The sequence below is a fragment of the Sciurus vulgaris genome (genome assembly GCF_902686455.1).
Source record: "Sciurus vulgaris genome assembly, chromosome: 1".
Lineage (NCBI taxonomy): Eukaryota > Metazoa > Chordata > Mammalia > Rodentia > Sciuridae > Sciurus > Sciurus vulgaris.
Genome location: NC_136461.1, coordinates 208,391,817 through 208,419,728, shown reverse-complemented (window position 1 = coordinate 208,419,728; position 27,912 = coordinate 208,391,817). Strand labels below are relative to the sequence as shown.

General features: G+C 47.9%; 1 protein-coding gene across 1 annotated transcript in view; it reads left to right on the top strand.

Annotated features, from left to right (window-relative positions):
* COL22A1 (collagen type XXII alpha 1 chain) overlaps positions 1-27,912 on the top strand; it is a 241,998-nt gene that overhangs the window by 97,683 nt on the left and 116,403 nt on the right. Inside the window, exons 17-22 of the mRNA XM_079145252.1 lie at positions 1,735-1,788; positions 10,118-10,162; positions 11,810-11,854; positions 12,118-12,147; positions 12,416-12,469; positions 15,481-15,534. Coding sequence (XP_079001378.1) covers positions 1,735-1,788; positions 10,118-10,162; positions 11,810-11,854; positions 12,118-12,147; positions 12,416-12,469; positions 15,481-15,534 — 282 coding nt within the window. The remainder of the gene's footprint in view (positions 1-1,734; positions 1,789-10,117; positions 10,163-11,809; positions 11,855-12,117; positions 12,148-12,415; positions 12,470-15,480; positions 15,535-27,912) is intronic.

The window sequence follows — 27,912 nt, the reverse complement described above, 5'->3', positions numbered from 1 at the left end:
CTGGGCTCCAATGGTTGGCAGACTGTGAGATGCATCTGGTGAGGACAAAGAGGAGTCCACTCACTAAAGAGCTGGGAATTAGCCACTGTCAACCACAGTTTTGTCTGGAAAACCAGGTGCTCTGACAACTCTGGGTAGCTCTGGGCATTGGGAGCATGTACCAGGTGCTGAGCCCTGTGTGTGCTTAGGTCCAGGGGTAGTGGAAATAGCTGACAGGTCAAGGGTCAGGAGGCTCTGACTCACTCTTTACCAGCTGGGGCATGGGGGCTTCTTATCCCTGGTCTTCAATTCCTCATCTGTTACTGCCAACCTTACATAGTTTGTAAGGAGAGAAGGTACAGAAACACATGTGGAATCAGTTAGCAGAGGGAAAAGGAAGTCAGCTCTCCTGTCCATCTCCCCAGACCTCCGTGATGAACCAACTTCTTCAAACTATATACAGTAGTGCTCGAAAACAGAAGTGCATACATCTACATTCTAGATATACTGAGTGACTTCTGGAAGAGTACATGTACCTGATTGCATTGTCACAGGTGCAAGGTGAGAGGAAAGTACAGCTTCGGATCTGAGAGAGGACCTGGGACATTTCCCAAGGTCAGATCCATGGCTGCTGGTGGTCCTGGGGGAGTCGTCTGCTGGGAAGCTGGGTTCAGCAGCTCTTCCCTGTCACTTGTCCCCAGACTAAGGGACAGAACCATATCCCAGGTATCAAGCAGTCCACAGGAAGAATGGGAAGGCCAAGTTCAAGGAGGTGACCTTGAAGCTGAGCCTAAGGGGAGCCAGCAGCCAGCAGAAGGAACAGCAAGTGCAGAGTGCAGACAGAGGGCAGGGAGCATGTCCACTGGGCATAGTGTGCTGTCACCACAGGCACAGATCCACCTTCTGGAGCATCTGACTCTCTTTATCACTGGGTTCTTGCAGCCTTCTGGAAGGACACTAGGTGAGAACACTAGGCCCTGACCTAGGTATTCCACTTGTGGGACAGGCCAATACTGTGGGCACTGGCTCAAGGAAAGCAGGGCGAAGCTGGGGAAGAACACTGCTCCTTGATGTCCACAGGAGCCAGGAGCTTCAGGCGTGCCATCTCCTGTCTGAGTCATGGGTGTCTTTGGAGGAAGGGATTATCATCGCTCCTATGAAGCATCATAAGCACACTGTCTTAGAGAGATAAGTGACTTGCCCAAGTTGCACTGCTAGTGTGACTCAAAGGCAGCTGTGCGTGTGAGCAGTGGGGCCGGGTGGAGGCCAGCCCAGCTGCAGTCAGTTCTTAGGTCTGTTCATCTGTGTGTACTAGATGGAGGAATAATGCATAAACTGTGTCTGCAGTTTCTGCAACTGCCTTGCAAACCCCACTCGTTTATTACAGGCAGACCCAGGTGACAGGGAGGGTTTGCCACTCACAGAGACTATGTGGTCATCCCTGGAACACAGAATTGGGAACTGAAAGGGACACATGTGTCGGGTTTCTCTGACCCTTCACCTCTGTTATTTGACATCCCATAGGACTGCCTGTGTGTGTGTGTGTGTGTGTGTGTGTGTGTGTGTGTGTGTGTCTGTGCGTGTGTGCGTGCGTGTGTGCGTTTGGCTCTCCTGTGCTGAGAAGTGCCTGGTGGAGGGTGGAGCCGAGCATGCTGGGGACACTTTCTATAATAGTGGCCACAGGGGTGTCCATTTAGCTGCTGCCTGGTAATCATATGCCTATAATTCATTTTTTTATTTTCCTCCTTTTTCTAGGGAGAGCGAGGCCTGGATGGATTTCCAGGGAAGCCAGGAGAGGCAGGTGAACAGGTAGGTGGATGCTGGGGATGGTGGGCTGCATTTTGCTAAAGGACAGAAATGATTGACATCAAACTCTGTAGGGCCTTGGTCCCTCGACTTCCATCCTGTTGGCAGGCAGCAGGAGGCTTAGTGACCAAACCCCAACCATGTGGCCCACGTCTCTGAACTGCAGAGCTGGAGGTTCCCAGCGAATAGACTACTTGGTCAATTGTATGTTGAGTGACATGACATGTTGCCATGAAAGCAAAGACCAGGGATGACATGGTGGTGTCCAGTGTGACCTGTGTCCAGGGGTTGTTGCTGCAGTCTTGCACGTGGAATAAAAGGTTAGAAATGCTCCCCAGTAAGAACTTGGTGAGTCAGTCAGGAAGCACAGGCACAGGGGAACGGGAGGAGCCGTGGAAATGGCGACGAACTGGCGAGCCGGTGCGGGCAGTCTGTCAGGTGCTCGGGCAGATGGGAAAGCGTGTCCAGGACTTAGAAGACACAGCTTCTCTCTGGAAGGATAAACCGGAAGCTGGTGACGTGGCTTCATTGCCCCCGGGAGAGGATGGTGGCTGGTGAATTAGGTGGGAAGGAAAATTCTACGCACTTACATATAAAACTATATGAATGTCTAAGCTATTCTAAAAGTAATTAAATTCAAATATTTAAAAAATAAAAGTTAAGTAAAATTGTGTATCCTTTTTGAGGACTATTAGAAAAATACTTATCATATTGAAGGTATGATTTAACATGCTCTGTTAGTCAATTAATATATTTATGTAAATAAAAACTTAGTTCATAAAGTACATAATTAGCTATACTCAATCTGTAAATTAATTATAGTAAGCACATCAATTTTAATGTATTTAAGTTTCATTTATAGTTAATCCCATCACCCAGAAATAATATCTGGATTTATTTCTCTTGTCGTTTAACAAATTGAAATCATATTTTTTCTTATATCTTGCTCTCCTTCCCTCAAAATAATACGGTAAATATGTAACCATTTCTCAAATATTTGCCTGAGGCACCGCCCATGTGGCAGCTTAATACTCTTTGGTTTGAATGTAGTATAGTTTATTCAATTTCTTAAAAATACCTATGGTGAAGCCCCCTCTGGCGGGAAGCGCATCTCTAGGCTAGCTTCCCAGGGCAGACCGCCCAGTGAGAGCCTCTCGACGCAAAGCCAGCCACAAGTCCCCAAGCCAGTGGAGATATTCGACACGCAAGTGGCTTCTGGGACCAGGGCTGGGCAGCCAGAGACCTCTCCAGGCAGCATTGTCCCCCTCCAGCTGCAGGCTTTTTCCACGGGGCGATCCAAGATGGCGGACTAGAGGGTGACTGCATCTCCAGTCGCCCCAGAACTCAGGATTCAAGAAGGGGAGGCATTGAGAGACTCGGACTAAGATAGAACCACGGGGTGAGTCTCCCCCACCCAGCGAAGCTCAGCTGGGCGGCAGGCCCGGATTCGAGTGGCTTAGTAGAGTGGGACAGGGCAGATAGCATCTCCCCCAGGCAGCTCGGTACAGTCTGGCGGTGGGCTCCGCCCACAGGGACAGATCCTCCAGCCTCTCGGAATAGGCCCCCCAGTGAGAGCCCTTCTGCACAGAAGCAGCGTGGCCAGCTCCGGCCCGCCCCAGCCAGCTCCAGCCCGCCCCACTGCCAGCTACAGCCCGCCCGCAGGTTGCTTCAGTGACCAGCACAGGGCGCCAGGGACTTCCCCAAGCAGCCCAGCCCCCCTCCAGCGGGAAGAGCCTCTCTAGGCTAGCTTCTCGGGGCAAATCACCCAGTGAGAGCCTGTCTACACAGAGCCAGCCACAAGTCCCCAAGCCAGTGGAGACCTCCAACCTACAACCAGCCTCTGGAACCAGGGCTGTGCAACAAGAGACCTCTCCAGGTCTCTCTCCCTGGAACTGGTAGCAGGCTAGGGGCAGCGTTCTTCGGAAGCACTGCATTATCAAATTAATTCAAGACTTCTGGCTACTGAAGGCTGGTAGGTGATACACTGGAAATCTACAGGGTCACTATAAGCCAATAGAGGAAATCTACAATATCACAGAGTCCCATTGACATCTGACCAATATGAGAAAACAAGGGAAGAAAATGTCCGAAACAAACCTAGATACTATATCAATAAAACCCAATGACAGCACAGCAGAAGAAATGTCCAAAAGGGAGTTCAGAATGTACGTAATTAAAACAATCAGGGAAGCAAACGAGGAGATGAAAGAACAAATGCAGGCATTAAATGAACGCACTAATCAACAGTTAAAAGAGCAAATAACGGAGGCAAAAGAGCATTTCAATAAAGAGTTAGAGATACTGAAAAAAAACCAAACGGAAACCCTTGAAATGAAGGAAACAATAAACCAAGTTAAAAACGCCATAGAAAGCATAAACAATAGGATAGATCACCTGGAAGACAGAACTTCAGATATTGAAGACAAAATCTTTAATCTTGAAAACAAGGTTGACCAAACAGAGAAGATGGTAAGAAATCATGAACAGAATCTACAAGAATTATGGGATATCATGAAGAGGCCACATTTAAGAATAATTGGGATTGAGGAAGGCTTAGAGAAACAAACCAAAGGAATGAACAATCTATTCAATGAAATAATATCAGAAAATTTCCCAAATCTCAAGAATGAAATGGAAAGCCAAGTACAAGAGGCTTATAGGACTCCAAATATGCAAAATTACAACAGACCTACACCAAGGCACATTATTATGAAAATACCTAACATTCAAAATAAAGACAGAATTTTAAAGGCCGTGAGAGAAAAGAATCAGATTACATTCAGGGGGAAACCAATAAGAATATCAGCAGATTTTTCAGTCCACACCCTAAAAGCTAGAAGGGCCTGGAACAACATTTACCAAGCCCTGAAAGAAAATGGATGCCAACCAAGAATTTTATACCCAGCAAAACTTACTTTCAGATTTGACGATGAGATAAAATCCTTCCACGATAAACAAAAGCTAAAGGAATTTACTAAAAGAAAGCCGGCATTACAGAACATTCTCAGCAAAATATTCCATGAGGAAGAGATGAAAAACAACGATGTAAATCAGCAACGGGAGGAACTAGCCTAAAGGAATAGCCAAATAAAGGAGAAACCAAATCATGTCAAAAAACAAAAATGAGTCCAATGACTAGGAATACAAATCATATCACAATAATAACCCTGAATGTTAATGGCCTGAACTCATCAATCAAAAGACATAGACTGTCAGATTGGATTAAAAAGAAAAATCCAACAATATGCTGCCTGCAAGAGACCCATCTCATAGAAAGAGATACCCATAGACTGAAGGTGAAAGGACGGGAAAAAACATACCATGCACACGGACACAGCAAAAAAGCTGGAGTATCCATCCTCATTTCAGATAATGTGGACTTTAAGCCAAAACTAGTCAGAAGGGATAAAGAAGGACATTACATACTGCTTAAGGGAAGCATAAATCAGCAAGACATAACAATCATAAATATCTATGCCCCGAACATTGGCTCATCCATATACCTCAAACAAATCCTTCTCAAATCCAGAAATCAAATAGACCACAACACAATAATACTAGGCGATTTTAACACACCTCTCTCACCGCTGGATAGATCGTCCAAACAAAAATTGAATAAAGAAACCATAGATCTCAATAACACAATCAACAATTTAGACTTAACCGACTTATATAGAATATACCATCCAACAAAGAACGAATACACTTTCTTCTCAGCAGCACACGGATCCTTCTCTAAAATAGACCATGTTTTATGCCACAAAGCTACTGTTAGCAAATACAAGAAGATAGAGATACTACCTTGTACTCTATCAGATCATAATGGACTGAAATTAGAAATAAATGACAGAATAAAAAACAGAAACTTCTCCAATACTTGGAGATTAAATAATACACTATTATACGATGAATGGATAACAGAAGACATCAGGAGGGAAATTAAAAAATTCTTAGAAGTAAATGAGAACAAAGACACATCATATCAAAATCTCTGGGATACTATGAAAGCAGTACTGAGAGGAAGATTTATTTCATGGGGCGCATTCAACAAAAGAAGTAGAAATCAACAAATAAACAACTTAACACTACAGCTCAAAGCCCTAGAAAAAGAAGAGCAGACCAACACCAAAAGTAGTAGAAGACAGGAAATAGTTAAAATCAGAGCTGAAATCAACGAAATTGAAACAAAAGAAACAATCGGAAAAATTAACAAAATAAATAGTTGGTTCTTTGAAAAAACAAACAAAATTGATAAACCCTTAGCCACGCTAACAAAGAGAAAAAGGGAGAAAACTCAAATTTCTAAAATTCGGAATGAACAAGGAAATATCACAACAGACACGAGTGAAATACAAAACATAATTAGAAGCTATTTTGAAAATCTATACTCCAACGAAACAGAAAACCTCGAAGACATCAATAAGTTTCTAGAGACATATGAATTACCTAAACTGAACGAGGAAGACATACACAACTTAAATAAATCAATTTCAAGCAATGAAATAGAAGAGGTCATCAAAAGCCTACCAACAAAGAAAAGTCTGGGACCAGATGGGTTCTCAGCCGAGTTCTACAAAACCTTTAAAGAAGAGCTCATTCCAATACTTCTCAAAGTATTCCATAAAATAGAAGAGGAGGGAACCCTCCCAAACTCATTCTATGAAGCCAATATCACCCTGATACCTAAACAAGACAGAGACACATCGAGGAAAGAAAATTTCAGACCAATATCCTTAATGAACATCGACGCAAAAATTCTCAACAAAATTTTAGCAAACCGCATTCAAAAATATATTAAAAAGCTAGTGCATCACGATCAAGTGGGTTTTATCCCAGGGATGCAAGGTTGGTTCAACATCCAGAAATCAATAAATGTCATTCACCATATCAACAGACTAAAAGTTAAGAATCACATGATTATTTCAATAGATGCAGAAAAAGCATGCGATAAAATACAGCACCCCTTCATGCTCAAAACACTAGAAAAAATTGGGGTAGTGGGATCATTCCTTAACATTGTGAAGGCCATCTATGCTAAGCCCATGGCCAATATCATTCTAAATGGTGAAAAACTGAAAGCATTCCCCCTAAAAACTGGAACAAGGCAGGGATGCCCTCTTTCACCACTTCTATTCAACATTGTTCTTGAGACTCTGGCCAGAGCAATTAGACAAACCAAAGAAATTAAAGGGATACGAATAGGAAAAGAAGAACTCAAACTATCCCTGTTCGCTGATGACATGATTATATATTTAGAGGAACCTGGAAATTCCACCAGAAAACTCTTAGAACTCATAAGTGAATTCAGTAAAGTAGCAGGTTACTAGATCAATGTTCATAAATCCAATGCATTTTTATACATAAGTGATGAATCTTCAGAAGGAGAAATTAGGAAAACTACCCCATTCACAATAGCATCAAAAAAAATAAAATACTTGGGAATCAATCTCACAAAAGAGGTGAAAGACCTCTACAATGAGAACTACAGAACACTAAAGAAAGAAATTAAAGAAAACCTTAGAAGATGGAAAGATCTCCCACGTTCATGGATAGGAAGAATTAATATTGTCAAAATGGCCATACTACCAAAAGTGCTATATAGATTCAATGCAATTCCAATTAAAATCCCAATGATGTACCTTACAGAAATAGAGCAAGCAATTATGAAATTCATCTGGAAGAATAAGAAACCCAGAATAGCTAAAGCAATTCTCAGTAGAAAGAGTGAAGCAGGGGGTATCGCAATACCAGATCTTCAACTCTATTACAAAGCAATAGTAACAAAAATGGCATGGTATTGGTACCAAAATAGACAGGTAGATCAATGGTACAGAATAGAGGACATGGACAGAAACCCAAATAAATACAATTTTCTCATACTAGACAAAGGGGCCAAAAATATGCAATGGAGAAAAGATAGCCTCTTCAACAAATGGTGCTGGGAAAACTGGAAAACCATATGCAACAGAATGAAATTAAACCCTTATCTCTCACCCTGCACAAAACTCAACTCACAATGGATCAAGGACCTCGGAATCAGACCAGAGACCCTGCATCTTATAGAAGAAAAAGTAGGCCCAAACCTTCAACTTGTTGGCTTAGGAGCAGACTTCCTTAACAGGACTCCCATAGCATAAGAAATAAAAGCAAGAATCAACAACTGGGATAGATTCAAACTAAAAAGCTTTCTCTCAGCAAAAGAAACAATCAGTAATGTGAAGAGAGAGCCTACAGAGTGGGAGAATATCTTTGCCAATCATACTTCAGATAGAGCACTAATTTCCCAAATCTATAAAGAACTCAAAAAACTCTACACCAAGAATACAAATAATCCAATCAACAAATGGGCTAAGGGAATGAACAGACACTTCACAGAAGAAGATGTACAAGCAATCAACAGATATATGAAAAAATGTTCAACATCTCTAGTAATAAGAGAAATGCAAATCAAAACTACCCTATGATTTCATCTCACCCCAATTAGAATGGCGATTATCAAGAACATAAGCAACAATAGGTGTTGGCGAGGATGTGGGGAAAAAGGTACACTCATACATTGCTGGTGGGGTTGCAAACTAGTGCAGCCACTCTGGAAAGCAGTATGGAGATTCCTCAGAAAGCTTGGAATGGAACCACCATTTGACCCAGCTATCCCACTCCTTGGCCTATACCCAAAGGACCTAAAATCAGCATACTATAGAGATACAGCCATATCAATGTTCATTGCTGCTCAATTCACTATAGCCAGATTGTGGAACCAACCCCGATGCCCTTCAGTTGATGAATGGATAAAGAAACTGTGGTATATATATACAATGGAATATTACTCCGCCATGAGGAATGACAAAATTATGGCATTCGCAGGCAAATGGATGAAATTGGAGGGTATCATGCTAAGTGAGATAAGCCAATCTCAAAAAACTAAAGGACGAATGATCTCGCTGATAAGCGGATGAGGACATACGGGGGTGGGGGGCAGGAGGGGTTAGTGTTAGGGTTAGGGTTAGGTTTAGGGTTAGGGATAAGGAGGGTGGTAAGAATGAGGAAGAAAGGAATGTATAGAGGGAAAAGAGGGGTGGGAGGGGAGGGGGGAAGGGAAAAAAAACAAAATGAATCAAACAACATTGCCCTATTATGTAAATTTATGATTTTTAATTAAAATTAAAAATTAAAAAAAAAATACCTATGGTGTGCTGCCTCTGTGCCTGCACACCTGGCTCTCATCCCTGGGAACATCCACTCGGTGATGACCGAGAGAGGAGGCCCCTTTCAGGAGAACCTTGAAAGCATAGTAGACCAGCAGAGAGACAAGGGGCCATGGTAGAGGGTGGACTGGGAGCCAGGAGGCTACTGCAGGACCCCTGTGCTGGGTGAGTGGGCTCCGTTCATCTTTGCTAGAGTAGAAGTGAGAGCTGGGGTGCACAGCCCCGAGCCTATCTCCATGTCATTAGGAAATCCCCATCAATAAGTGGACAGTGCTTGTCCAGCTGCCCCCAGATCCCTCCTTGCTTCCCCAAGGAGCCGACTTGAGGACTTCCAGTGTGGGTCTCCTGGGACCTCTCCCCTCTTCCCTCCTATGGGGATTTCTGGGGCATTTTTTCCATTCTGGAGATTGAACCCAGGGCCTTGTGCATGTGAGGCATGTGTTTACCACTGAGCCACATTCCTGGCCCTTTTTATTTATTTGAGACAGGGTCACACTAGGCTGCCCAGGCTGCCTCCATCTTGCGACCCTCCTGCCTCCTGCTGTGGCAGGCTCCCAGAGGAGATTTGCTTGCTCAGGCTTTGGTGCTGGCCACTCCTAGAAAAGGGGACATTGTGTTGGGGCACTGAAGAGGAGGCAGGCTATGTCCTCAGCCTCTGGGGCCTCACTTTTCCTGTGTCAGTAGCTGGTCCTGGCCCTCCTCTTCACTTGAGCATGGAACCCAGCCACTGCTCAGACCTCTAAGGATTCCCAAAGTGCTCTATCAGACTTGCCCCTCTGTGCTGCCTGTACCCAGGGCAGATGAGTGATTTACTCCTCCTGCCTTTGCCTAGACTCCCTCTGATGTGTCTCCTGTCCCTAAAGAAACTGTTCCCTGCCGAGTGCAGCACCACACTGCAGTACCATGGGAGTCCAAAGAGGGAAAGGTGGACAGGAGGAGTTAGGTTAGTGGAGAAGGAACTTCCTAGCAGGAAGCGCAGTCCAGAAGGTCTATTTTAGGGAACCTTGACTTCCAGAGAAAAGCAAGCCACAGGTTCAGAGCTGCAGCTGCCGACCCCTTCCTTCTCCCCTCTCCACTTGGATAGCCCAAGTGCCCATCATAACCCACCTTTGCTGTCTTTCCTCCAGGGCAGACCTGGCCCTCCTGGTGTGGCAGGACCCCAGGGAGAGAAGGTAAGCCAGGCCAGGAGCTGTAGATGGAGTCAGCATGTGTGTGAACTGCCCCCTGAGCAAACCAGGACTGGGGAGGGAATGGGGTGGGCGTCCTGTGAGCAATGCGGGTACAGGGAAAGCAGGGTGGTTTGGGTATCAGGACCTTAGCTGGCAAGACATTGCTGGCTGTTGCCTTTAAATGTTTTCCCTTCCTTTAGGAATAAATATCCATTAAAAACCCCAAAAACCCTATTGTATCACATTCAGATGTATTAAAATCTTTTACTACTTTTAAAATGCTTCTAGGACTAAGAAAGGCTATGAATAAATACAAATAGTAATTTCACAAACTCCTCCTCCGCTTTCTTCTCCTCCTCTTCTCCTTCTCTCTCCTCTATAGCATTTTATATTTTTGAAAAATCAGAATAAGAGTCCTGAGAATGTACTAGACCTTTAATAAATAAAATAAAGGCTGCATCCTATCATATGGGTCATTTCTTTTAGAACACCTTCCAATGAGGTTTCACCAAACAAATTTACTGCTTACAATTTTTGTATCTCAAGTAAAATGGCTGCATGTAAAATTGTTGCCAATTTTGCGTGCTTACAATGATGCGTGTGAAGGTCACTCTCCTGAGCACTGGGGTGAACTCGAGGCTGAAGGAGGAGCCCATGCCCCACGACGAGACCCAGGCCTGTGTGAGTGCAGGCTGGAGCACAGTGGGGAGGCTATGGGGAGCAGGGGTCAACACTGCTAGGATGGGGGCAAGTAGCTCTGCTTCTCAGGGGCCTCAGGCAGGGCTCAGGTAACATCATCTTGGGATGGCCCAGTTCCTGGAGTGTTTGCTCAAGAAGCAGACAGGGCATGCACAATAAACAAACAAACAAGTAAATAAATAAAAGCATGTGCTGAAGAGGCTCAGCTGTGAATGCTAGCATCTCCCTCCTGGGCTTCCATTCTAGGCACATTAATTATTCTCTCATCTGCTTGTTGTCTCTAGAGTTGAGATTGACATGGTTATGTTATCCTGTGTCACGATTTCAATACATTCTTACAGTGTTTTGATAGGAGATGCTAGGTCCTAGGCTCTGGGTAAAAGGAAAAGTTATGCTCTCAAGTTCTGTGCAGGAACATTAGCTTTGAACAGCCTCCCTGCTTTAGCTGTAGGGCACTGGAGTAATGGAGTAATGATTTTGATATTGCCATAGTTGACAAATGTTCCCCAAGTGGAACCAAGATTTACTTACACCCTGGGGAATCGGGTCAGGTGACCTGTTCTTTAAGGAGGAGGCATGAAGCAAGTCTTCTGTGTTCAATGGTGAAGAAAATGGACAGAAGTCATCACAGCATTTTCTTGCTTATTTATCTGATAACTATTTATTGAATGCTGATCCTGTGCTAAACTGTGAACTTGGCACAAGGACATGTCAAAAAGTATGGGTGCTGCTCTTGCTGTAGGGCCTGCTATGTGCAGGTGCTCACTGAGTAGGAAGTTTTTCAAGAATATTGCAGGGAGGCAGCAGGTCCAGGCCTGGTGATGCTAGGTGTGATAGAGTGTGAACAAGGTCCACGGGGTTTGCAAGAATGCAGGGGCCTGGAGGATGAGGGGAGCAGCAGCAGAGGTGGCAGCAGGTTGCCATGTTGAAACACTTATTGTTTCTACACAGGGAGACATGGGACCTGCGGGACCTCCTGGTGTGCCAGGCTCTGTGGTGAGTGGCTAGTAGTGGGTGGGAATCATGCACGCAAGTGCTGATGGACCTGGGTCCCTGCGGGAGTCTTCACCTCTGAGCATGAGGCAGAACTCTCCTGATGCTGCAAGTTGGGTGAAAAGTCCCCAACACCAAAAGCCAGAGAAAAGGCAGAAGCCACTGCATTGTGTAGTGTGTATGTGAGCGCTCTTAGTGGAACCCAGAGAGGTCAACTAGTGCTGAGAAAATGCCAGCACCTTTGCTAACACCCCTCTGTCTCTCAGGTGCAAAGAGAAGGCCTGAAGGGAGAGCAAGTAAGTGGATGTGGGTCCTCCTGTTGTGGGAGTTGAAGGAGTAGCAGAAGTAGAAAGGCCACCACCGTGCAGCTGGGCTCAGGTCAGCCTTTCTGTGTCCAGTTGGCTTTCTGCCTGGAGTAGAAATGCTGTGCCCAGGTCTCTGGGTCCCTGTTGGGAGCTCAAAAAATAAACTCTAGTCAGGAAGAGACCATGGGTGGTGGTATCCCACGGGTGGTGGTCATGTGGAGAAGGAAGTTGAACTAACACACGTGACTTGTCTTTGCAGGGAGCTCCAGGACCAAGAGGTCACCAGGGCCCACCTGGACCCCCGGGAGCTCCGGTAAGCCATCCCTCCCAACCTGGGGTGAGCTCTGAGCACTCTAGGTCTGGGCAGTTGTAGTCCTTCCCATCATGGAGCACCACGGTCTCAGAGGCTTCACATCGTGGTAGAGCTGATGCCACCACCCCAGGAGGAAACAGCTGTGCGAGGCAAAACCTCCAGCTGCAGCTCACGTAGGAGCCAGGGGTGGAACTGCCGCGGAATTCCAAGCAGGCTTCCCCCAGAGCCCCTGCTCCTCCAAAATAAGGCCACAGTGAGGGCTTCCAGGTGCTCATCTGGCCTTCTAGTTTCTTTCAGATAAAGCAGAAGAAAAACATGAGCCCTCAAGTGCCGAGTGAATCACCTCGCACAGGTTTCTCGCCCAGGCTTCTGACTGGTGCTGACATAGGTCCTGGAGCACTTCGAGGCAGCACCCTTTGTTTTCCCCTCTGTTAAGAACATAGCTGTGTAAACAGCTGTTCCAGGAGAGGCCTCTCAAGGGGACTTGTGATCATTTGTGCTGGAAATTCAGATACTAGGGATGGCTAATGAGAACACAGTGAATGCTCAGTTTTAATGTCGCCCCTCCTGGCAAAATGCTGCTGCTGCTTCTTTCAAGTTGCTCCATTTTATGGAAGAGATAAAGCAACTCTCACCTGTTTGTGTCCATGGATGAGATTCATATTGAACTACTGAGACCCATGCATTACTCAGGCACATGTGTGTGATTTTGCTGGGTAAAACTAGAAGAAATAGATGAGGTTCAATCCCAGGATCATTAGAACAATTTCATATCAAAAATCATGGGCCAGCTAAGCTACTTTGTGTCTCTGTGATGTCCCCAGGCTCAGCTTCCCACTGGTGAGGACTGGGTATCTATAGGGTAGCGCATCTTCACCTGCAGACATGCCTCTCAAGTCTGCAAGTCTGCACTGTTACTTTCCATCCTTTTCCAATGAAGACGTTGGTGCTTGCTCAAAGCCAAGAGGCAAAACAGAACTTGGAATCAGATCTGCCTGACCAGCTAAGCCCCAGGTCCTTTCATCAAAGGGAGCTCGATGGTCCATTATGCAGGACACAGGAAGGTCTTGAACCTCCGTAGGTTCCCAAAGAGGCTGCCTGGGGGAGCTGTCCATGGTGCTGACGATGTCTTTAGACCCAGTGCTGCCCATAGAGTGGGATGTAGTACAATTCAGAGTGTTGGTGATGAAATGCCTTGTCATAAGCCAGTGACCTAGCTAAAGGCCTTGTTAAGGGAATAGTAGTGAGAGGTCCAAGACGAAGGTTCCTAAGGCCAGGACCAACACCCCTCCATCTCTAAGTCCACAGGGATATTACTCAACACATGCTTGTAGAATAATGGCCCCACAACATTTGTGGGGAAATTAAAGTGGGACCTCACTGCAGAGTGAGCTTCTAAAGAGCAGATGACTTTGGGAGGCATTTATTAGGAGCCCAAGTACTTGGCTTCACGTCTCTATTCTTCCACCAAGGAGATTTTTGATGTTGGTATCACCATCTCATTTATCCTCTGATCCCATCTGATTACTTACTAATTTGGAAATCATCACCATCATCTCTCACATAAACATGCCATGGGTGTTAATAAACTACAGTACAAAACCATGCTCCATGAGAATGTAGCCCAGCACTGATATCAGCTGTCATTTCTGTCTCTTTGGAATCCTATGAGCCCCTACCTCAGGGTCCTCTGCAAAGCACTTGCCTCCTACATATTCATTGGATTGAACTGAACCAAGAAGCTGGCTTCACTGATGTCTGTTGAGAATGCAAAATTTAAAATTTGTGTTCAGCAATCCCAGAGAGAAGAAAATATATCCTATTCTCTAAATGGAAGCAGAGTGCAGCATTCTGCATCCAAATGCTGGCATCTTACATCCTTTCTCCAGAGGACACAAGCCTGATGGCTGTCCCAGACTCTGACTGAGTGATTGAAGGGCCAGATGGGCAGATCAGTGTCAGGCATTTCTTGATGCTTAAAGCCAACTCATTCCTGCAGGGTTGCTTCGCACAGTCTGCTCCATGCTCAGTAAAACTCGTGTGAGGAAGGAGAGCCACATATTTAATTTCTGCAGCTTGTCCATTCATTTATCCATTTACATGGTGTTATTGAATGCAAAGACCTTGGACCTAAATACAGCCTGGTCACCAAATTAGTTATGCAACATTTGACAATAATCGCTGTTAGTACGATAACCATATTTACTTAAGATGAGGAAATTGGAGGGAAGAAGGAATGTTTCCAGCCAAAGTCCACCCAGAGGTGGTGAGCTAGGGCTGGAGCTGAGGGTCCGAGTTGCCCACTGAGCCTCCACGCCCTGCTCTAGATGCCATCATTCAGGGCACTGCCAGGGGCTGTGCACAGCCTTAGAATCCACTCCTCCTGTGGTCTTTACAACTGCTCAGTGGATGGCTGTATTATCTCCACATCAGAGAAGAGATTATCGAGGTTCAACAATGTCAAGTGTCTTGTCTGGGGTCGTGCAGCAGATACATGCCAGGGTGAGGGGTTGGAGTTGAATCAGGTCAGGGTGCCACCCTCGCCCACCATGCGAGTTCCCCGTCTAACTGAAATTGACCTTTCTAGATAATCACATGCACGTGTCCCAGCTGCACACTTGGCATATCACTGCTGCCTGAGAGTCAGCAAACCCAAGCTAGTTCTTTCTGAAACAGCAAGCTGCAGGGGAAGGGCACTGGGCTAGACTCAGACTCTTGGATTCCAGAAGATTCTTCTGTGTGTGCTTTATGGAAATCAGTGATGTAAGCCATTTGATCCTTCCTGTGCTCATCTGTAAAATGTATACACTGTTTCTACACCTTCTTTGTTACACATACTCAATTAGATCAAATAAGAGCAAAAGTAGATTGGAGAGAATGGGATGTCATTTCCCTCCTGACTCCTTCATGTTGTGACAGTATTTCTGTATCCAGTAAGAGTGAGAGAACATAACCCCTGCCATTGAACCCTAAATTAACCATTCTCCCTCTCCCCTTTTCCTCCCCCGAAGGGTCTGATGGGTCCAGAAGGCAGGGGTGGACCCCCTGGTTTGCAAGGTCTCCGAGTAAGTACCTGTCTTCCTTTTCTGATGCTTCACCTTGCTACATGGCCTTCCATTTCATAAATTCCAACAAAGGATACGATTTCACCCCAGAAGCTTAAAATGAATGTTGGAAGCCAAAGGAAGGTTTGGGCTCTACTCACTGACCTTTGGGGCATCTACCACATGCTCCGAATTGAGTTGAACCCTGAGGACATGGAGATGGGTCTTGCCCTCTGCTGTGAGTCCAGCATGTAGAAACTGCACTGCTATGTGATGAGGGCCCCCTGGCAGAGGGAGGCACAATGCAGAGAGCACAGAGATGGGCAAGTGACCCAGTCTGGGGATGGCCAGGAATTTTTGAAGGAGTTGATATCTGAGTTAAGTTTTGAGAAAAGACAGAGAAAAACAAGGGCAAAAAGGTAGAGATTCGCCAACATTTGCAGTTACATTGAGCATATCCGTATTACTATCCCAAATCATAAGTCATGGCATTTAATTACTCAAATTTAATTTAATTTAGCACCTGTTTCCTTATCTAAATTGTGCACACCTAACAGATTTTAGTTCCCCAGTAAGCTTGGCTCCTGATGCAACATCATAGGCTTAAGGAGGGCTGTAGAAACACCTGTGGGTTAGATGCCAACTTGACTGGGACCCAGGCTGAGCTGTGTCTCCAGTTCCCAGCAGGTGCCTGGCATGGAGTATGGAGGCAACACAGTTGTTGAACTCTAACCTTAAGCTCATTCCATCACATGGAGAAGTGTCTTTGGGGCACACTCACTTGCAGATGGGACTTGCAACTCCAGGAATAGTGAACTTAGTGCCATGGAGGTTTTCCTCCAGGGACCAGATGACGATTGATCTGTGGGTGGGTGCACATCCTGACATATGGCAGAAGAAACCCTAGTCCCATTTGCAGCTTTTTTAGCTTGGAGATTCTGCAGCTCAGCCTGGTGAATAGTGTCACATATTTGTATTGACCCTCTAAGGCTCAGTTACAACTCCAATCTTCTGTTCTAAAATTGGGTAACCTGCCCTTATCACCCAACACAGACTTCAGCCTGCCATTACCACCAGTGAACTTAATTCTTTGATTTCCAAAGGATTCTGCCTCCCTTAACTCCCTTAGATCTTCAGGATTCTAGCAGGAACTTATTTTGGAGGCTAGGTGAGTTTGTGGACAAGTATCACAAAGGCACTTTGGGTGAGCGAGAAGAGTCATGTATCCTGAGTAACAGACCTTGGATATGCCACCTCCCATTTAGCATCCCCAGCCCTGCCTGTCAAATGAGGCTGTGAGATGGGTTGCTTTCTCCTCTGGACTTTGAAACATGATGCTCCTGGTTGTGAAGTTCTGCCTCACTTCCCAGCAGCTTGTGCCCCCTGCAAATCACCAGGTCTCTCCAAGCCTGTGGCCTCCTTGTTAGAGGGGAAAGGATCCCCAAGGCCAGGTTGCCATGATGCCCAAGGATGGCATGGTTCTCGATGGGCAGCAGGCTGTGGCAGCTGTCAAGGTCTTTGTTCCCTGTACATCCTCAGTCTTAAGAGAAACCAGCAGTCTTTGCACATCATGTGATCAGTTGTTTATGGGAACCTTTCTTCATTTGTACTGAACTGTTGCAAGTATTACTTTTCCTAATATAGTATTAGGCAGTGGGTGGAACTGTTTATGTGGAGATGTCTGAACATTCTTTATCTGTGTCTTTATCTAATTTACGTGCTTTAAGGAGGAGAAGGAACATCTTGTAGGAGCTCGCTTGTCAGACTCACAATTTCTTGGGTGTGATTTCTTGGAACCTTCTGGGTGTGCTTCCCAGGGATGGCTGTTGTCTCACCCAGGACTACTTTTACCCCTAAGAGCCACACCAACCACAGATGCAGTGGGTGTTTGGCAGCTTGGGGGCATGGAAATGGGGCAGATGCCCCAGACTAGACATTTGAGGAATGAGACTAGGAGAGTCAGGAGAGCAAATCAGATGGTGGAGCAGTGACCAAGGCAGAGTGGGTGTGGTATTTTTGAGCTCTGGTTCTGTGCTGGTCCTCACCACAGCCTCCGCAGGTGCAGGGCATGCCCGAGGGAACACAGCTCTTTGGTGGCTTTTAGGGACTCTCACCCAAAACTGTGTGTCCAAAGCCTGCCTGGCTCTTCCTGCTTTTTGTCTTGCTTGTGTCAGTATATCAACTGGTGAAGGCTGAGCTCTAGTGATCACAGGTGCTCTCTGATCTGAGCTTGGGATGTCCTGAAAGAATCAAGGGCTCCCCTGCAAGGAGCTCAGACAAACATTCAGAGGAGGGAGGGGCCTGGGCTTGAGGGAGATCTGCCTAGAGGAGAAGTGGGACTGGGTTCCAGGTGATGCAGGGAGAAGGTGCTGCCAGGGGTGGGGTGGCCTTGCAGGAGAGAGTGCGTTAGTGCAGGAGTCAGCAGGTGTGGGCGCCAGCACAGGGAGCGGCCCGAGAGGGCTTCGGCTCTGCATTCGTGCTCACACCCAGCAGCTCTGCTGGCCCTTCGCCTGCAGCATGGGGCCTTAGCACTGCCATGCAGAAGGCTGTGGCCAAAGCTGTGCCTTCAGCTCGGCCAGCACCGTGTGGGCCCATTCCCACCTTTGCTCTTTTATCCTTTCCTTCCCTGACCTTCCGCTTCTCCTGTGCCCTTCCTTCCAAGTTCATCCATCCAACAAGTAGCACCCCTGTGGGCTTCTCCAGCATTGACTGGGTCCCAGAAGTGTCCTAGGCAGTTGGACAGCTCAGTGAGGATGGTCCCGGCCCTGAAAATGCTGCTCCCCTGCAGGCAGGGAGGAGAGACTTGATAATCAGCCTTCAAGCAGGGGTTGCGGGCAGCTCTCAGGAGACAAGGGTGCAGGCCGGGATGGAAACTGGGGCAGGACACCCAGGCAGAGGGAGCAGCTGGAGCTAAGGACCTGGGGCAGGGGAAGGTAGTCAGAGAAACCAGGAGACGGTGAAGGAATTGTAGGTCAATTGTGTACATTCAACATGTTTGTTATGATAAAAGATCACATACAAAAGTAGGAAGAGGAGTGAAATGAACTTCCCTGTGCCTGATACCCACTTTAAAGCTCTATTGGGAAGCCTGCTCTATTTATGCCAGCACTCACTTCTACCCACCCCTGGATTTGTTGGAAGCAATTCCAAAAGTCACATTATTTTGTTTCTAAATATTTCAGTACATTATCTCTAAAAGAGAAAGGATTTTAAGAGAAACAAAACAACGGTGCCATCATGCCCCTAAATCTGCGAAAACTCCAGCTTGAAGTCTCACCAAGCATTGATCTGGTGCTCAAGGGCTGCTGTCGCCTGTTTTTCTGGCTGCGGTCCACTTGCTGCAGACTTGGAACCCAGCACTGCGGGGCTGGCTCGCGTTCTGAATGCATCCATTTGGCCTCTGTGCTGAGAATAGATCATAGGGAGAGGGCGACCCATCGCGGGCTCCCATGGTGATGGAATGGGAAAGGTGGCAGCTGAGGCCAGGGATGGGGACAGGGGCTTCTGAGCATGCTTCCCAGTCTAAGCCACCCACCAGGCCGTGGGATGAGGCTGAGGCAGAAGTCATATCTGGAAAGTCCAGCTGCTAGCAGAGGACTGGACAAGCTGCTCATAGGCACACTGATAATAACATTGACACTGGGGGCAGAGGGGCAGAGGTACTCCTGCCTGTCCTGCTTCCTTTGTGAATTACCAAAGATGATAAGGGGGTCTCTGCAGCTCCTGGGCCTTCGGTGGCTCTGGGCGATGTCTGCTTTGGACTGCGTTCTGTCCTGCAGACCTTGCTAGTTCAGCACCTGCAGTGGTGGAGAAAAGAGAGTAGAAGCTAATTGTGATGTTGTGGGCTTGGAAGCAGCTTCCTGTTCTGTCATCCTCTGGCTGAGTCAGGAAAACCCAAGACAGAATGACTTATTCAAAAATTATATCTCTGCTTCCCTTGTCATGACCTGTCATTTCCTCCTCATCAATTTCAATTGAAACATTACTCGGAAGAGCTCCCGAGCACTGTTGTACACACTCAGGCTGTTGAAAGGCAAGGGACCAGACAATGACAAGGTAGAGAAACATGTGAATTGAGAAGCAGAGGCTAAAGCACTGGGTGGGGAAAGGAATCCAGGCCTCTATTTTAGAGATTAGCAACAGGCGGACACTATAATCCTTGGCAAGGTAAATCCATTCATTTTGGACAAAGCTAGTGTTTTTCCACAATGACACCAGGAAGGGGTTGAATTGGAAGCTAGGTACCCTCTGTACCATCTAGCAGAAGTGTAGGAGGGGCCCACCCTGCTGCTGGAGGGTGGTAGGCAAGGAACTCCTGCCCCAGGCGATTGCGTTTCCCTTCCTGAGCTGAGACTTTCCCCCTGCTTGTCTGAGCCAGGCAGGAAGCACTGTCACTTAGCTGAAGTGAGAGATACTGCAGATGCATCCGAATTGGAATATTCTAGCAGAAGACCCAGCTTGGCTGCAGGCCACTACAGCACTTACACACTCCACACTTCTCAGAGATTCACTTTCCAAAGACTTTGTCCCCCTTGTCACCTACTCCAAATGCTGGTCTTGCCTCTCATTTCAACCCCTTTTCATTTCCTGTAAAAGGCTTAACTGATATTTTTCATATTTGAGAATTTGTTTCCTTTTTCTCCATTAGAAGGTGGGACCACATGAGTGAGGATGTTTTCTTCTTTATTTTGGTCCTCATGGAGAAGAAGGCCTCACGTGTGCAAAACAACATCGTATATACACGTGCAATATATGCAAAATATGGAAACGTACAATTGGCATGAGCATATGATGACATTAATAAGCGTCTCATTCAATTAGCATGCAAGGTGAATGTATGAAGCATGGATTCAGATCTCTGGGCACAGACATGATAGTGTGGCATGAGCAAAGGACAAGATTCCTAACTGGCATCTGGTCGCCTGGGTTCTGACCTTGGACAGAGAATGTCCATTTTAGTGGAGAGAGCATGGCCTTAGCTTTACTCTGTGGGACAGAGTCCTGACTGACATAGCAGAGATACCATTTTGATATCATTTTTTCTCTTCTCTGGGCCAGAAAAAAAAAAAAAAAGTCTTGTTTAAGAAAATCCTAGATTGTCAGGAATTTCAACTTAATGTCAAGTTTGGAATGGCCACACTGCAGACTCATCATGCCAGAAGGGGTTTTTGAGACTCTCAAGGAGAAACTCGATGTTCAGAGAGATAACATGACCTCAAGGTCACAGGGACCTCTCTCCTTGTTCTTCGCATTAGCTTAGAAATCTGTTGCTTTGATCATTTTCTCTGTATCTCTGGTACCTGCAACACTGTCTTGTCACATGTGGCGCCCCTTCTCACTAATCATGGGTGGCTCCCTCCTCGCGCCATCCTTGACTGTGTCACTGGGAAGAGAACGCACTTTGGAAAGGAAATCCATCTCTGCAGGACTGGGGCTGGTGTAAGGTAGAAAGGAAGTGGCGATGAGTGCAGGGCAGGCACCAAACTGGGTCGCGGTGTGTGTTCCTGGTTTTCACTGCCTTCCCACAAGTTCACCGTGAGGTGTGGTATTTCAGTCCCACTCCACTGAGAAGGAACCCCAGCCCTGCAGCCAGGACACAGAGTGCCTGGGGTCACCTCACTCAGATTGTAGGGTGGAGCAGGAATTCAACCCAAGTTACCTGGCTCCCTCTCTTTCCCTCTCTCCTGTAGGCTGTTGTGTAGGTCCTTGAACCCAAACTGGAAATTAGCATCTTTGCGGAGGATGCCTTGGAAAAGCTGGGACCCTTGATAGCTGACTATGCCCACCCTGCATGGTGCCCTGGGTACACAGCACTTCAATCTACTTCCCGGAAGTGGAGGGCCTCATTGCTGCCAGCAGCCATCAGGCCCACCAGCTCCGATTTCCAGGAGATTCACAGGGAGAAGCACAGCAGTCTTTTGCCATTGGCAGCCTGGTTTGCATTTGTTTTATTTATCCATTTTTAAAACCTTTTCTCCTGTCTTTTCCTGCTCTGCCAGATGGTAACAGCATTGTTTGGATCACAGGCTCCTGTTTGATTCAGTCCAGGAACTGGAGCCAGGATTTCTGTCAGGACACCATCAGTTTTCCCTGAGCACCTGGTTTTATCTCTAACCAGTAGAAAATAATCACGGCTGACATTTGGAGGCATAGAGAAGAGGAACCGAGCACAAGACCATACGGTGCATATTAGAATGATGCACACAAACAATCCTTTTACCTGTTAATGGCCCCTCGAATGACTGTGTTAACTCACCCTGCCTGGGAAGGGTTTGTGGTTCTGAATGTATAGGCTGCCCTCCTCTCCGTGGGCAGACAGGCAGCCTCGAAAATACCAGTCCCGCTCAGCACCCTGCCATTCAGAATGCCTTGGAAAATTTGCCCTCATGATAAACCACAAACACTTATCCAGATATTGTGCTGGGTAGAAACTTAAAAGAGAAGAAAAGTGACAAGGTACAGACCTATTGTTAGTAAAACAACTCTTCACTGCAGCAGAACTTGTGCTTGTCGGCACTTCTCAAATCGCTGCAATCAGTTGTGGATCAAAAATGCAGAAATGACATAGTTGCTACTGCAACCCTACTGCTAGAACTACCACAAAACCACCATCTCCATCACTACCAGTGTTGTAACCAGCACCACCACCATCACCACCACCACCACCATCACCATCACCATCCCCACCACCATCACTACCACCACCATCACCATCACCATCACCATCACCATCACTACCACCACCATCACCATCACCATCACCACCACCACCAACCATCACCACCACCACCATCACCACCATCACATCACCACCACCATCACCATCACCACCACCACCATCACCACCACCATCATCATCACCATCACCACCATCACCATCACCACCATCACCACCACCATCACCATCACCACCACCACCATCACCACCATCACATCAACACCATCATCACCATCACCATCACCACCACCACCACCATCACCACCACCATCATCATCACCATCACCACCATCACTACCACCACCATCACCATCACCACCACCACCAACCATCACCACCACCACTATCACCACCATCACATCACCACCACCATCACCATCGCCACCACCACCACCATCACCATCACCATCACCACCATCACATCACCACCATCACCATCACATCACCACCACCATCACCATCACCATCACCACCATCACATCACCACCATCACCATCACTATCGCCATCGCCACCACCATCACCATCACCACCATCACCATCACATCACCACCACCACCACCATCACCATCACCATCACCACCATCACATCACCACCATCACCATCACATCATCACCACCACCATCACCATCACCATCACCACCATCACATCACCACCATCACCACCACCATCACCACCAACATCACCATCACATCACCACCACCATCACATCACCACCACCATCACCTTTGCCTTCATCATTACCATCACCATCACCTTTACCATCATCACTGTAACCACTACTGCTACCCACTTCACCACCACCACCACCCAGCACTATCACCACCATCATCATTTCTACTGTCACTGTTGCCAATATTATAACCATCAAACTATCATTGACAACACCACCACCAGCACTACCATCACTGTCACAATCACCACCAGAATCATCACCATCATCACCACTACCACCACTATTACTGAGTGCTTTGCAGTTGTCATTTCATTTAATCTCCATGATATTGCTGGGAGGAGTTTAAAAGGCAAGTCTACTAGACACATGGTCTGCCACCCACTACAGGATTTAACAGATCTGGAATATTGCTATCACCAATTCTCTATTAAAATCACCGCCATCTTCTCCTCCTCTCTCATCATTGTCTAGTATATTTGAGTGATGTTTTATTATGCTTCATAAATAACATCCTCAAATATTAAACTATATCTTCTATCACTGTCTTCTGAGATAATAGCAATGATTACAGTTCTCCACACTGGAAAACAAAGATTCAGTGAGTTATATAGTTTGCCCTTCCCCTTCTAGCTACCTTATGTGTACAATTTCTTCCTTACAATATCACAAAGAAAAGGGATTGGGGAAGAACACAGAGAATCCCTGTGAGTTTATTGGGTAGCCAAGTCTACAAAATCACTTGGAACTTTGCACTCTATCCCTGGCAATTCTAACTTGTTAGCATTTAGGTGACACCAGGGAATTCACATCTCAAGTATGTTTTTTTCCCCCATTTTGGGCCATTTCTTGTTATTGGTGGGGCTTCATGGAGAGGGTGGCATTGACTTAGGATGTGATTTTGACAAGTTGAGATGGAGTGTTACAGATGGAGGCAGCAATGTGAGCAAAATCTCAGAGACCAGAAGTCCTAAGGGGATGCTTGGGGCTGAGCTACGTGGCTTTTGCGGACTGTCCCCAGGGGATGGGAGCAAGAACCCTGGACACTCTTGAGAAGGCAGACTGGAATGGGGCCTGGTAGTCTCCAAACCAGCTCAGGTGCCTTATCTTTCAGATGATGAGGAGCCCCTGCCTTTCAGAGGTGGGGATCCTGGACGGGGCTTCTTCCTCCCTTGATGAGGGGTGACCTCCTGTAGGTCTGGAGGAAGGAGATGGGCGTGGAGCAGAGCTGCTCCTGTGGTCCTGGGTGCAGGAAGCTCTGACAGGCCCTGGCAGCTCTGGGTGCTGGGGTGTAGAAGGAAGGAGGGAGTGCAGGGGCCGGAGCTGGCCAACATGTTGCCGTGGTGCTTCCCTGGGTGGTGCCCCTCACAGGTGATCCACGAAAGGTCTTGCCTTTGTTGGGAGAGAAGCTGCCCCATGAAGCTACTCCGATCGCAAAGTTCTGACACTTTCCTTCCGTCTCTGGCCTCTTGCCACCTTCTTGGTTTTTTCCTCCCTACTGAAACCCTTTGCTGGCAATGTTTGCCTGTGTGGGCGGATTTCTTTGTTTCTCTCCTTCCCACAACATCCTCCTGCCTGCCCCCAGGTTCTGCCTCCCGACTGAGGCGTTTCACTTCCTGGGCACAGGACCACCTCCTAACGTCATGCCTGTCAGGACCCTCGTTACCTCATAGCTGGTGTGCCCTGGGCATGAGCAGCATGGTTATATAAGGCCTCGGCTAGCCAAGGAGGCAGCTGCGGAGCTCACAGCTCCAAGGGCCACGCAGCCCTGGGAGAGGGGAGTTCATCCCACCGCCACACCGGCCTCTCAGCCAGTAATTGTGCTCAGTCGCACCCTGACCTGCGCATCCTTTCTGCTCTCTGGCCCTTTCCTGTCCACGTTCTGTGTTCCTGTCCCTCCTTTCAGCTTTTCCCATCAAAGAGGCACTCTGCTGGCTGGAGTTCTGAATTCTGATGATTGTTTACCAGGTGCCACTGACCTTGAGGGAAAATGGTTTATTCATCTTGTAAATAACCAGCGACTCTCTGTGGAATAACCTGGGGCAATTAGAGGGGGTGTCTGTCTAGATAGAAAATTAAAGGTGTCTGGTTTCCATTCCCCAGGAAGGGGGGCTGCAGCTCTCGGCCCCTCCTGCTCCCCCATGGGGGTTGCATTCATCACAGCAGGATCAGGCCAAGGCGGGACTGGTGCCTCCGAGGCCTGGCTCACTTTTAAAGGGATCTGTGCCCATTTTGCATTTCACCTCACAAATGTTAAGAAGCTCATTCTGAGTTGGACCTCAAGGAAGTCTGCAGGCCAATGGGCTCCCGGCAAGCGACTTGAATAAAGGGGGCTCTAAATCAGGTGAACTCATTCTCTCTGCAAGTCCATAAACTACAAGTTGCATCTTCCCTTCCTCCCTGACATCACCTACCTGTGACCTTGACTGCTGTCCCCACTGCCATCATCATTGCTGTGGACTATACTGATCTCAAAGGGACAGATATGTGTCCAGCCTGTACATGTGTATGTTGTGTCCACCGTGTGACAGGTACTGTTCTGGGCCTCAGGAAATAGCATCGAACAAAAGCAGAGCTGACCCCTGCATCACAGCGGGGGTGGTGACAGTGCATAGAGAGGTCCGTGGTGTATTGCTGGTGACATAGACTAAGGAAAGTACAGGAGGATCAGGGGACCCAGTGGGGCAGAGGGAGTGCTGGTGTGGTGATACTGGCTAAAGACATTCAGATAGGAGTCATCTGGGCAGAGCCCAGGCCGAATCGTGGAATTGATTCCTGTGGATCCCTGGGGAACCAGCTTTCCAAGGCAGAAGGAAAAGCCAAGGGGGAGACCTTGAGGCTGGGGTTATTTGGCACATTCGAGGTAGAGGACACAGGCTGTGTGCCGGGAGATGGAAAGAACACTAGAAAGTGAGAAGTGGGGTAGTAGGGAGGGATCTTGGAGGGCAGGCTGGGACACTGCAGTTCTGTTCTAGGTGGAGAGGAAAGCGTTGCACTGTGTTGGGGAGACGCGACCTGATTTATGTTTCAATCAGTCCTGGCTTCCTAGAGGGGAAGGAGAGTACGGGCCCTATGTGGAGGGAGGGAGGCTGTTCAGGGGGCTGCCCCAGTGGCCCAGTGGGATGGAATGGCTTAGGCTGGGCCTGGAGACATGGTTTGGTTGGCCCCACCCCATCCTCTGGCTGCTTCCAGTCAACATGAACCAACCCGTGGGAAGCTCTGCTTGGTGGAGGGCATGCAAGGCCTTTGGACTCCCTGCTGGCCCCCAGCATGCAGCCAGCTGCCAGTCATGCTGGCTGAGCTGATGTCCTACTTTCCTCTGCCTCTTCTTGCCTGACCTCTCCCCTCTCCAGTGTGTCCATGGGGGCAGCTCCTCCTCCTCCAGGAAGTCCACCCCAGGGCTCCATGGCCCCTCTTAGGTTGTGTGAATTAGCTGTGTTGTAGTGACACAGGCTCACGCCCGCCCCCTGGGAAACCATGGGCCCTGTGCGGGCAGAGCTGTGCTTAGCTCTGCCAGTGTCCCCAGTGCCTGGCCCAGAGCAGGGTGAATAAGCAGAAGGAAGGGGCACGATTGCGTCTTTGTTCCACCCAGTGCTGGCTGAGTCTGTGTGGGGCTCTTGGGAGTTCTGAGCGTTTCCCTTGGAGCCCAGCCCAGCTTCCGTCCTGTGCAGCCTTCAGCCCAGCTTATCCCTCCTAAGGCAGCATCACCAGGAGCTCGCACAGCCAGCCTGCTCCGGGATGGTCCTTGGAAGGCGGTGTTCCAAGTGGAGGCCATGGCGGGGCAGCGCTGCACAGGCCGGGAGAGCGGGGGTGGACGCTTCAGGGAGGCCGCAGGTGGAGGGGTCGCCCAGACGGCTTCCTGGGCTCGGGACTGTGGCAGGAGGGTAGAAAAGGGAGGAGAGAAGTGGGAGGAGGATGGAGGACGGGGCCAAGGGAAAAGAGAGGGCTGGGCCCAGCTCAGACCAGGGAAGAGAAGGGTCCCGCCTGTGCCTGAGCCGGGGCCCAGGAGACGCTGGCAGGCAGGCGTCACGGGCAGCAGGGCCACATGCCCGTGAGAGGGGACTGACGTTTTGAGTTTCTGGAGTCTAACAACACATGCAGAAAGAGTGAGGGCAGCGTCAGTCTGCACTCCCAGACAGCGCAGCGCTCGGCAGACCCGACTCTCACTAGCTCTCACAAGCAAGTCACCTTCGGGGGCCTGAGAACGCCTGCCACCCAGGGTCCTCCTGCAGGGAGAGGTGGGAAGAACAGGAAGTTTGCCACAGAGCCATCCCTCACAGAATGTGGGTCTCACCCAAAGTCTTGTTTTACCTTTTTTTTTTTTTCCTAATTTTTGATTGCATTGCTTTTATTAAATCAGGAAAAGTTATAGGAAGAAAACAGAGCTGCTCACATCCCATGTTCACAGGGCCTTGTTACACAGTGTAAGCCATTACCATGGTGGAGATCAAATGTGCCAGTACACATCTTACCCTGTGGGAGTCCAGTGGAGGTGGTGTCCCCCAAAGTGCTCCTGCCTTGGTGCAAGGCACACAGTGTAGCAAAGATTCTAACCACAGAAGAGCAGAAATGGCCTCAGGGACCTGCTGTCCAGAGCGGGGCTGTCTACACTTCCTGCCTCATCCTTGGGGGGAATACTGTGTCCGTGACAGCCGTGGAGGCTCTCCCAACACAGTGACGCAGGACAGCCAGGGCAAGGCAGCATGAAAAAGCAAGAGTGGTTCACGGATGGGATGGTGAGCTGAAGTTTGTGAAGGAGGAAGAGGAGGAAAGGGAGGAAGTGGAAGGGGTGTGTGCATGCGCATGTGTACCCTGCTGACCTCTGCCCAGAACCTCTCTGGAAGGATCAGGCAACACCGGCAGGTCAGGAAGGAAGCTGGGTGGTGCAGAGAGCTGAGGAGATTCTTCTCAGCTGTACCTTTTAGTGCCTTTCGAATTTGGGGCCCTGGGTTACCTACAACCTGGGATCCGCAGCCGAACCTCTCTTACCTGAGCCCTAGTCCCTAC